Source organism: Aulonocara sp. 'chitande type north' Nkhata Bay, linkage group LG17 (assembly GCF_057382095.1).
Source record: "Aulonocara sp. 'chitande type north' Nkhata Bay isolate Kocher_YH1m ecotype deep benthic linkage group LG17, A_spYH_male_GT1.1, whole genome shotgun sequence".
NCBI classification, from domain to species: domain Eukaryota; kingdom Metazoa; phylum Chordata; class Actinopteri; order Cichliformes; family Cichlidae; genus Aulonocara; species Aulonocara sp. 'chitande type north' Nkhata Bay.
The window spans coordinates 39,186,266-39,198,471 of NC_141360.1; the positions used below are offsets into that span (position 1 = coordinate 39,186,266).

General features: G+C 39.4%; 1 protein-coding gene across 1 annotated transcript in view; it reads right to left on the reverse strand.

The window, feature by feature from the left end:
• Nucleotides 1–11,765, reverse strand: part of LOC147310584 (uncharacterized) — a 15,054-nt gene extending 3,289 nt beyond the window's left edge. The window contains exons 1-12 of the mRNA XM_086269674.1: nucleotides 11,243–11,765; nucleotides 10,356–10,464; nucleotides 9,903–10,065; nucleotides 7,938–8,130; nucleotides 7,076–7,172; nucleotides 6,926–6,987; nucleotides 6,546–6,660; nucleotides 6,250–6,311; nucleotides 5,581–5,683; nucleotides 3,789–3,853; nucleotides 732–2,718; nucleotides 591–650 (exon numbers count right to left, since the gene is read on the reverse strand). Coding sequence (XP_086125800.1) covers nucleotides 591–650; nucleotides 732–2,718; nucleotides 3,789–3,853; nucleotides 5,581–5,683; nucleotides 6,250–6,311; nucleotides 6,546–6,660; nucleotides 6,926–6,987; nucleotides 7,076–7,172; nucleotides 7,938–8,130; nucleotides 9,903–10,065; nucleotides 10,356–10,458 — 3,010 coding nt within the window. The 5' untranslated portion in view covers nucleotides 10,459–10,464; nucleotides 11,243–11,765. The remainder of the gene's footprint in view (nucleotides 1–590; nucleotides 651–731; nucleotides 2,719–3,788; nucleotides 3,854–5,580; nucleotides 5,684–6,249; nucleotides 6,312–6,545; nucleotides 6,661–6,925; nucleotides 6,988–7,075; nucleotides 7,173–7,937; nucleotides 8,131–9,902; nucleotides 10,066–10,355; nucleotides 10,465–11,242) is intronic.
• Between the last annotated feature and the right edge of the window lie 441 nt (nucleotides 11,766–12,206).

The window sequence follows — 12,206 nt, forward strand, 5'->3', positions numbered from 1 at the left end:
TCTTTATGAAAGCTAACGGCATCAAACAGGTGCTGCTAAATTAGAATCATGAGCAGAGTGTAGTTGGACTGTTTAAAAGCAGAATAACAGGTCTTTGAGGGTCAGAAATCTGCATGATAAGCAAGTGTTCAAATACTTATTTTAAGCAGTAATATACAAAAATATTTTAATAAAATCATACATTGTGATTTCCGGAATTTTCTTTTAGATTCTGTCTCTCACAGTGGACATGTACCAACGCTGAAAATTTCAGATCCCTCCATGATTTCTAAGTAAATGGCCTGCATTTGTATAAATGGCCTGCATTTGTATAGCGCTTTTTCTAGTCCATAGGACCCCAAAGCGCTTTACACTACATTCAGTCATTCACCCATTCACACACACATTCACACACTGGCGATAGCAAGCTACAGTGGGAGAACATGCAAAATAGCAAATACTTACTTTCCTCACTGTAAATGGTATTAACTACACAGCAAAGTACAAACAGAACTGCAATAACATTATCTAAATATATAAAAATGTAAATTTTAAATATTTTATCAATACAACTACAAAGTCTATAACACAGAATACAATAATTTCAGTACCTCGCAATGTGGAAGCATCAGGGAGTTGCTGTGATCCAGTAGCCATCCCATCTATGTCATCTATAAAATTGAAAAAATGTTATTAGACCAACCATATTCACAAACACCAAGCCGATTTAACAACATATAAACCATGCATACCACCAATTTCATCCAGAGTTTTTCCTTGAATATCCTTCACAGTTCCCTTCTCCATGGCCATGAGCAACTTGGAGATCTTAGCCAGCTGAATTGTTGATTGGGGCAGTCGATAGTATTCTCTATGGACCCTAATGTCATGGCCGAGGAAATCGGCCAGCTGGTCTAGTTCATTATCTTTCAAGTTCATGACTTGGCTTATCGTGGCAATCTGTTTGCGAAGGTTAGTTGATCTGAGGTTCTGAGGATGTTCAGCTCCGCAAGCATCTGCAAACTGACCAAACTGCCCTCTGTAGTGACCATCACTACAAGGAATGGCGAAAAGGTACATATTGTTTTCAGATACCCCGCACTCTTTCCTCTTACTAACGAGGAGTGACAGGTTATCGGTCATATCAGAAGTCAGGATCACAGCCACCTTTCGTCCTTTTTTCCCCTTCAGTTCCACTCTGGCAAACTGTTGGCAAAGCCTTTTCTCAACTTCTGTAAGCCCAGAGCTGATGTCATCGTTTAGTTTGGACATGTCACGATCTTCAAAATTTTTGACAGTCATACGTGCTACTTCACCTTCCCTCCTCCTATTGAACAAAATCACTTGACAAAGGATCACCTTTGCTAGTGCTGCATAAGTTCCTGCTGTTGGGTTATCACCTAGTTTCTCCCTAGCTGATTCCACTTGCTGACCAAGATATAACTGCAGCTTCTGAACATCTCTGGTCAGTGGAAGGCTGTCGACCTTGTTGTATTTTGCCTCACTCAGGTTTGATAAGGCTGAATGGGAAACTAATTCAGACCACTTTGTTTCATGAAGTGTGTGAAACCTCCTGATTGAATCAATCGCCTCTTGATCCTCTTCCATGAGAGCACGACACATGATAATATCACTTATTTTTCTGAGAGAATGTCCAAGCTTCAGGGCCAAACTTGGGGCTTTGAATGTGCTGGTTTCAGTATCAAAACCTGAAACTCTCTTGACAGCATTAGTAAGAATAAAGAAGTTGGCTGGTTTTATTGCCTCTTCCATATTATGGATTCTTGTTGTGTGACGCAAAGTCACAAGTAATCTCCCAAGTTCCCTTACTTTCTGTCTTATATACTCATGCTTTGATCTGTCACTTCCATGCTTATTAAAAAGAGACTGAGCCAACTGCATAATATAATGATCATTCCTTATTGCACTAGACACATCATCCTTGTGCATCTTGCCCAGTACTGAGTAGAGTTCACTTGAAATTGGCTGAGACATTGTGGATTGAGTAGATGCTATACCAAAGACTCTATCTTTCAGCTTCTCTTCAGCATTATTCTCTGGTCTTAAAGCACATCTTTTCATATGCCGAGAAACTTCTTTTCTGGATATCATACCCTTACAGTATAAGCAGTACTCGTATGTCTCAGCGCTGCTGCTGCTCTTTTTTGAGATCCTTTTCACTTTAAGACAACCTGATCCTGTGGTTTTAACAGCAGAGTTGTGCTTGAAGTTACCAAGGTTTCGTAACCTTTCAAGATGAACTTTTCTGTCCTTTGATGATTTGGGTAACTGAAGCACCTGGGCGACTTCAGCATTTTCATTTACATGCGTCTCCAGATGACGTGCAAATTTTGTTTGAGGTTTTCCACACACAAAACAAAAATTGACTGTGCTTTTGATTAATTTTGTTGACTTGGTTGGGGATTCATTTTGGCTAATATCCACAGTACTCTTTTCGCTACATGCATCTTTTGTTTTCTGCTGGCATGACTCTGAGCTGTCTGGTTCTTGGTCGGGATGAAGATCATCAGTAGTTTCAAGATCATTCAAAATGTGCTCAAAGTTGTTCTTAACATCCATGGTCTGTTCTTTTTCAGCAAAAGTAACGCATAAATCAGGCATGCTAGCAGCATGGGAGTTTTTTGATGGTCCAGGTAACTCAATAGACAACTCTGTTCCTGAGCTTTCTGAATCTGATGCAGAATTTGGGATGTATTCTTCATCAGATGAGACATCACCCTGTTCGTAGATACAGCATAGATTAAATAACAGAAATAAACATGGGAAGGATAAATGCTAAATTGTTCACGTCACAGAGCTCGGGACGTAAACCAAAGTCTCTAGATGTCTTAAAAGTACTAAGAAATACCTCCTGATTTAAAGAAGAAAATGTGCAGCAGATATGTATTTTGTGCAAGTATTTTGATTCTGCTTGATCAATTTGCAATCTGTGATCGATTCAGTACTTTTTTGATATTTGTCCCATTTCTAATATCCAATTGATATTTTTTGAACAATGACATTAACAAAAAAAACAAACACAAAACAAAAAAAACTAAGACACCAGCCCTAACCTGGTCCCGGAGCCCCTCCCACAATGACCCCCACAGATCAAAATTTGTAAAACCTTTGAGACTAGATTGTATGAAACTGTTTTTTTTTTTGTTTGTTTTTTTTACAAAGGATTATAATAAAATCTAAGTAATATTTTTACAATGTGTTTATTTCTGGCCTCTCTCACATAACTTCTACACTCTATCCAGTCCAAAATCTCTCTGCTTTCAATTCTCTATCTGAGACAACACTTACAAAACTGATTATCCTTATAATTTTGTGATGAAAGAAAAAGGAAGAGCAAGCAACATGTGGCAATCTTCACGAACTGCATCTACGTCAATATTAACTATATTATAATGAAGCCTGCTTAAATTCAACCTGGGAGACACACCTGCACATCGTCTCCATCATCATCATCTCAACTCCCTTCAGCTGCTCACAGCCAATCCGGAGCTCCCTCGCACCTACGCCTCCATTCAGCATCCGGGCATTTAAGCTCTTTCACCCATAGCTCGGCCTCGCAGCGTTTTCGCATCCCTCCACCACCCCTGCACCCCCATGCTTGCCCCCTGCCTCCATACCACCACCAGTGTCCAGACCCCGGGGGAAGACCTCCTACTTCAATCAGCAATGCTTTTATCAACAGTTTTCCCGCCGGGGTCTGACCACCAAATATTTAATGTTCAATAAAGCATGTCTAATTCTTTCTCCATATCTGAGTCTTTCCAGGTTGAATTTCACTGTACACTTACGTCGGACATATCCCAGTCTTCTGAAGATGTCTGGAGGCAGATCTTATGCCACACACAACGGCATTCTACAAATACAAAGAAACCACAGCATTAGACAACAACCGATGATTCATTAAGTTATAATTTAAAAAGTAGCGATCCCACACGTCACAAATTATATTCACTAAGACCACTAAATATAAACAAGCATAAAGTAAATTTAAAACCAACGCATAATTCAGAATAAAAAGCAGATATATATATATTTAAGACACATTTTAAACTTACCTGAATATGATATACTGAATCATCCTAATAATAAATGTTTTCATCAGATTTGCATTCTTATTTTAAAGACTTCTGGCAGACAGACAGACAGACAGACAGACAGACAGACATACATACATACATGATCTAATGAGAAACAGAAAAGCTAAAATGTTTATCCTACATTAATTAATAAGGATTGAGATGAAAAGGACTTCTACTAAAAAGTCATTGAAAATGTGTAGAGACACCATCAAGCATTTGTATTGCAAATTGCCTGATTGATCTATTGGAATAGGTCTGGATTAATCAGACCCAGTACCTTATTGGGCTTCCTATATTGACATTGTAAGAAGTTTGCAAGTTTGATGCAATGTTTACTCAAAGGGTTTATTATCATCAAACATCATCTTCCAAGTTTGTGTGTATATGTGTAATTACAGAATGACAAACAGACTTGAGGGCAGTTTACTTCATACATGTTGATACTCTCTTAAATATAATTAAACATTTGTGCATTTTGCTTTATCTTTATATAACAGATCAAATCAGGAACTGTGGTTTTTGCATTGTAACATCACAAATAAGCTAAATCAGCATTGTCAGTACGCATGCACGACGCGGCCGGGTCAGAGTACACCACTACCCACGATGTAAAGGCTGAATTATACTTCTCCGTCAGATATAGGCTTGGTTCTTTTAATACATCCATGGATATAGGCCTACGGGGAAGTGCTGTGCCAGGGTTGCCAGACGTCAGTGGCCAAACCCCGCACGAGCGTCTCCGGGCACCACAGAGGCTGATGGCTCCGAATATGAGGCTTTGAAAGTGAAAGTTTATTTGCAGCTGTTGATTCATTGTACCAACCTTCCCTCAGCTCTAAGGGATCTGGAATTGTCATCTGACAACTGTCAGTCTCGATCTCGAGCAGAGACTTATATCCAAGGTAGCATAGCCTCCCACTCCTGCTGTTTTGTTAAAACTATAGGGGCTTTTTGTAGTGAAAACGCCCAAGCGAGGGCCACGAATTCTTTCTTTCTCTTCCCAGCAGCACTGTATCCCCGTTTCGTACCAAATTCTTTTAAAACATTGACTTTAGGACGCTCAAAATATTCAATATCGCTATCACACGCGGCAGTGTTTACTGTTTACGATGCACGCTGGGTAGTCGTGACCCTTGACCCGGACCGGCATGCCTTGCGCGCGGTGAGATGCTTATTTAGCTTATATGAGCTTGATGTTGAAAGAGTGAAACAAAGATTTAAAGTTGTAAAGTTCAACAGTCTAATCAACAAAGAGTAAGAGGGCAATATACATTATTACAGTATGTTCTCTGTTCTCTGCCACACTAAGCAGACAAACTCAAATGCATGATATGTGATAGTATCTGCCATTACACTGTGTATCATTGCAATGGTTTGAATTGATAAAACTTTGAAGTGATTTTTTTTATTCTTTACATATGAAAATGTAGACCTGACTCATGGTAACTTATGGTATAGTGAAAAAATGCATTAATTAACACAAGATAAATAATACACTTACGCTTGCATCTTAGACCGTGCCATCTGATAGCTGTCAAAGGTGAATGGCATATCCCGCATTTGTCAAGTTTCACCGATTCAAATACCAGCCTATGAATTGTACACTGGAAAAAATTAAAAACATGAAATGAAACATAAAACATTGTTACCCAAATATTTTATGACGAATTAAAAATAATGTTTGACCATTTTACATATTTTCTACCAATCCTTCAGGAGAGATTGAAAGGGAGATAGGAGTTACTTTTTAGATAAAATAGTGAAGCATATCTATTCAATTCCTGAGATTTGTGAGTTAGAGAGAGGGGAATCTATTTAGATGAAGCAAAAGTAAAATACTAAGAAGCTAAAGTGACTGTGAGTAAAAGGTGCATGTATATGTCTGACACAGAAAAACCCAAGGTTTACAAGGACACTGGCCATCAGCCTCATAATGACATCCGAGCTCAAACTGATGCTTTCACTGTTTCACCTCCAGTGTGTGGCCACTCAGTAAAACACACTTGTTAAGGGGACACTGTGGTTAGAAAAGACCTCCTGTTCTAAACAGAGGACATTTCCACCACCGCTGCCAGATGTTTGCTAAAATACTCAAAATGGAGTTTCATGTAAACACCATAACACTTCTAACCATTGGTCAATTTTAAAACAAAGGTCAATTTCAACTCACCTCACAAGCAGAGTCGTTAGGCACAGCTCTGGATGATTGTGGCACCTCTTTCGATTTGCTCTCTGTACAAGGGAACATAAGGAGATTCAGTGCTTGACTTTCGTTAAGTCAAAAAAAACACATCTACGCATAACGCAATCAATTCACATCCCTGACTGTTACAATTCTACTCAAAATATCCATCAAGACACTATAGAATCATCAGAAATGTCCCAATACTGGCACATTTTTCATGCAGCAAACCTTCAGGCATGTCATGCATTGCCAGAAGTTAACAACATTTACTCAAAACTGACCACTGGTAAGTTCTTCTGAGAACGCTTGGGGTGACAACTCCTGATACTGGACACCAACTTCACCAATTAACTCTTTCAGAGAAGAAGTGCCACGCTGACCTCCAACAGAATGCACCTAAAAAGATGCAAAGATGAACAAGCATCAATGGTACAGTGTCCATCTGATCAAGAGGGACACTCTCAGTCAAACCTTAAAACACCCAAATGATGTTGAGAGGGAAATGCAATGTTAAATGATGACTACCTGTACTTACAATGATTTAAAGACTGCACATGCAGTATAATTGTAATCAATTGATAAACATGATCTTTACAAACCACACTATTTACCAAACTACACATTGATACAATCTTTAGTAAACAGATGAATCCATGCTAACCTCATGCTCAGAGTTGTCTGCTGTAGGTCTAGATGACTGACACTCTGCTCTTAATTCTCTGTCTGTAGAAGAGAACACAAGACATGGAGACATAGTGCTTTGCAAGACCCCAGGGTTTAACAGGTAGTGCTTACTCAAGCAGGGACTCACCTGTGAATGAGTCTGTAGAGATCACATGGTGCTCCACGTCATGGGCAATAGGCTCTGCAACACACTGTTGACCAGAAGGGATGCTTGCGATCTTTAGCTGGGTATGAAAAGTAGAACAAATATTGTAAACATCTGGCAGCTACAGTGGAAATGTATTTAATCCACTACAAGTGGTCTTTTCTAACCAGTGTCCCCTCAACCCGTGTGTTTTTCTGAGTATGCCAAACACTGGAGATGAAACAATGAAAGACTCAGTTTGAGCTCAGATGTCAGGACAGTGTTCTCACATACCTTGAGTTTGTCTGTGTCAGACACACACACATAGTTAAGCATTTTCTGTTTCACCTTCAGTTAAATACAGTTCTAACTCTCACCCTAACTGCAAGGAAACAGAGTGATTAACCCTTACCTAGTTAAGTGAAGCCAAAGTAAGACAATACTAAGAAGCTAAAGTGACTGTGAGTAAAAGGTGCATGTATATGTCTGACACAGAAAAACCCAAGGTTTACAAGGACACTGGCCATCAGCCTCATAATGACATCTGAGCTCAAACTGATGCTTTCACTGTTTCACCTCCAGTGTGTGGCCACTCAGTAAAACACACTTGTGGAGGGGACACAAAACAGATAAGCTTGCAATCATCACTTGGGAAAGTCATACAAATTCAAGATTTAGTTAAACCAGATTGAATACCACCAAGAGGACATTTAAATATTGTGACTAGGGCTGAAACAACTAATCGATTAATCGACAACTAATCGATTATTGAAATAATCGTTAGTTGCAGCCCTAATTGTGACATCTAGATATGTAGGTTTTAAACAACAATTCATAGGGGGAAATTTTTTTTTAAATGACCCACCTTTTTCCGCCAGGGCCATTCTTTCCCACCATAGTCATAAGTAATTTCACTTCCTGCCGCAATTTCCTTCAGTGCAAAAAGGCAGAGATGTGGCTTCCCTTCTGCTTCAATCAACTTCATTCTGCAATTTGGTGTCCTGTGTTCATCGTTTACTAGTCGCCCAAATGACCCATCTTCAAGTGCTCCATCAATACTGCAAATTTGGAAACATACATTAAACAAACATTTATAGTGACACGCCTATGAACTATACTATAATTTTTAAGCACCAACACAAACACAACATCCAATACAAGTTTAGTTGTTAAATGCATAGTTGATAAGTTAAAGAGGGTCCATCAGTCAAGGACGCGTTGCTTTCTGACTGAGATAAGTGTTTGCGCTTCTACTTGTGCTTAGAGCTTAAACGTGGTTTTGTTGTACTGTCGCGCTGACCTTGTAGGTGTAGGTGTGGCTGTGGCTGTTACTCTTCTCTTCCTCCTCTTGCCCACTACCTGCTCTGTGCTGCTGCTTGCGCGTGGCCGCTGATTAGACCTTGTGCAATCTACAGCTAAGCGCAGCCTGGTGCGCACTGCTCCGCCAGGTGAGTTGAATTAGAGCAATCAAGGGCGGGCGTGCCTAGTAGACTTAAAATGCATGCAGCAGTCATTTGACCCGAGCGTGACATGCTGAGAGGACAGCAAACCAAGCACAAGCCACTTTCCACTGTGAGGAAGACTTTGAGTTAGACAGGCTATCGGTAAGCTCGGACTCATATTTGCTGCTTATGTTTGGGAACTATGGAAGCTCAATTGTGGAAATGTATTTATGCTTTGGGAAATAGTTACTGCATTTAAGTTTAAAAAATTATATTGATATTAAAATAAATGTTTAAGTTTGAATAAACTGTTTATGTAGATAGTGTTTCCCACACTTATGTTAATTAATACTAAAAGCAATTACCCCAAATCCTTGGTTAAATCTTAAAACTAGTGTAAATATGTTTGGTTTAATTTAAGGAAAATAATTCTTTGTAAAAGAAAATCCTTGGTTAAAGTCTTTATTAAAATATTTGTAAACTCTAAAATGTATACTTTAAAAATGTAATTGTTACAGAAAGTGTAAAAAATGCAAGGTAGACCAGTTTATTTCATCTTTGTTGTTTGAAATTACTCACCTCTGATTCAAAAACTAATGAATGTAAAACTAAAACTAGGATAAATGATAGTTTAGACAAAAGTGGCTTTACTGAAGTGTATATTTTTGTTATTTCATTTGTCTTCTGTATAATGCATTTAATTTATCTGAATGATTAATGAAATGTTCTTTATTTTTTGTGTTGAAAGGTTTTTCACCTATCCATCAAGCCATCCATCTACCTACCTCACAGACAGAACACTTGACATGTACTATTTTGGCATTGTACATATTATACAGTAATTTTGGACACAGTATAACAGTGCACGAGTCTCCGTGTCCACATGTGCCAAATGCGCACAGACACAGGGCCGCTCATTCAGCCCTGGCCATTTGAATTTTCTCTTATTATTTTCTCTTATTATTTTCTCTATCTCTATATTATATTTTAAATCTTCACAGCAGCGTGAGCACACTGTCTTAGCTGTAAAATGTAGGCTTATATTATTACCCCTCTAACCCCGTACATTACGCCCGTGAGTGTGTATTAGAGAAGGCACACACAGGCTGAATACGGGGACTAACGGGCCCTCAGCATATGTGGGAGTCCCGTCAGTCCCCAGTACTGCGAGTTCCCGGGGACCACAGGGTCACCGGGAAATGACGGAGCCTCAGTAAGAATGAGATCCTGCTATTCCACGGGTCCGTCACTCCCCCTTCTATAGATTCTGGGGACTGACGGGGCCGGGTACTAGAGGTAAGGACTCGTTAAAGAGCAATATGAGATGTTTGCTTCAGAAATCCTGACCTTGCAATAGAAATGTAAACATTCAGTCATTTTGAATTTACCACAAAGTCTTCTGCTTCCATATGAATTCAAACATGAAGACTGAACATGCGCTGGGGTACAGGTTACGTCTGTGTTCAGCTTCAGTTGCATCAATAAGCTCCCCTCTATACTCGACCACGAAGTCTCCTTGTTTGAAATTGGCTAAAGTGAAGATGCCACGACCTGAAGACACAACCATATTAGAGACACAGGTGTGGCAGCACTGCAAATAATCAATTCATTAAATATGTATATCTGTAAATTGCAAGTATGCAATGTTGTGCTTTTTTTCAATTCTACATATATAATAAAGAAAACATGTCCAAGTGCAGAAAACATAAATAGCCAGGCTCGCTAATAACTAAATTATTATTAAAATACCTTTAATTTTAATTTATATTGATGTTTGTACAGGTCACCACTGGTGATGCGTAACCCCTCAGTCTAGCCTGCAGTGTGTCAAAGTCACTCACCTTTAACTGAATTAATAAATTTGATTTCTAACATTGAATTCTTGTCTCTTCTTGCAAGGATGTGATTAATGGCATCCTGAAGGGGAGTGGTTCTCCGTGACATGATTTGCTAAGGAAATCAAGATAAAAATGTAAACAACATCAAAACTTCAAGCCTTTATGCTTACAAGGGCATTAGTAAAGCTGAATGAGAAGCACCCCCCCCCCCCCCCCCCATGTTAGCGTATTATTAGTTTAAGGTTATTTTAGTTTGGTGATGAGTGCTGGAGGGATTCTGATTAACAGATAAATGGATGGGGGCGAGGCTGTATTTGTGCAGATTAACTTGACTGTGTTCCACCTGTGTTGATTAAGTCAAGTTTCTGACATGCTCCACCCAATTTTTCTTATTTCACTAATAGCATGGATACTGAAACTGTTTCAATTGAGTTCTATGCTTTCATTACATTCACATAACAGACACAGACAAGGCTGATGTCTGAGTTGTTTTAACAGAAAGCATGCACTTGCAGATATTAAAGATACTTAAATGTCCTAATTTAACTAAAGCCTAACTCTGACTTAGCCTAAACCTGTCTGTCAAACTAAGCTTTAGATCTCTCAGGAATCATGTGCTTCATCAACACAACTATAAGAGCAAAACAAATGTTTTTTTTTTTACAATATTTTATAAACAAATGTGTGCAGAGTGACACCAATACTGTCTCAATTTAATTTCATAAATCTACAAGAGTTTATTTGTATTTGCCTTCCAATGTTTCCTTGGTATTTGGGCAAAGATCATCTAATAGCAGTAGCAGCCATTTTACATTAAACAAGTGATCTTGTCGTGAAAAAGGCCTTCTTTCAAACTCAGTGAAACATCACACACTTGTGTAATTTCTTACCTTGAAACAAGTGATGAGATTAGGCCAGGGTAAAAATAACCCTGGGACAGTCCGGGAATCCCCGCCCCGCGTGTTGCTGTGACCTCCGTGAACCGTTCCGCGTGCTCCGGCCCGCTCCGCCGTCCTCACCTCGTTGTGGTCCGGTCCCCGCGGTGCGCTCTCCGCCGTATGCTTTCCACCGTACCTCGTCGTTCCCTCACCTGCCGCCTCACCACGGCTGTGCCTACTCTGAAGCACTGTGTCTGTCAGAACGCCCGTCTTTTAAAAGTTTTATAATTACCTTCTTACCTTTTCTCCAAAGCGTGTCAAAACTCTGCCAAAATTGATGGATGAATAAGAAGCGCCCAATCAGTCAGTCTAAATCATTGATGTAAATATCAATGGTCTAAATGGGTAATGTTAAAATGCGCATGCGCAGCTTCCAATTTCGCGCCATGTGTATAATGTCCCGCGCTCGTGTATAATTTCCCGCGCTTGTGTGTGCGGCATGCAGGGACAACTCCAACCGACAGGGGGCAGTGGCGGACACACAAATATACAACATATGTCAAGTTTTTGGTTTACAAAGACTTTTGAGAAAAACACTTTTTGGGTATTAAAACATGCCCAGAAACCATTTTAAAAGGTCAATTTTATGAGGACAGCAAAATGTCCTCCTGTAACAGAGGGTCCTCATAGCTCTTTGATTTGTCTTGAAAATTGTCCTCCTAAAACGAAAAACAAACACACACACACACACACACACACACACACACACACACACACACACACACACACACACACACACAGTGGTGTAAAAGTGTTTGCTCTTTCCCTTATTTGATACTTTATTGTGTCTTTGTCCCACTCAGATCTGTTTCAGATCATCAAACAAATGTAAATATTAGACAAAGATAACACAAGCAAACACAAACTGCAGTTTCTAAATGAAAGTGTTTGTTATTAAGGGGGGAAAAAACCCTCC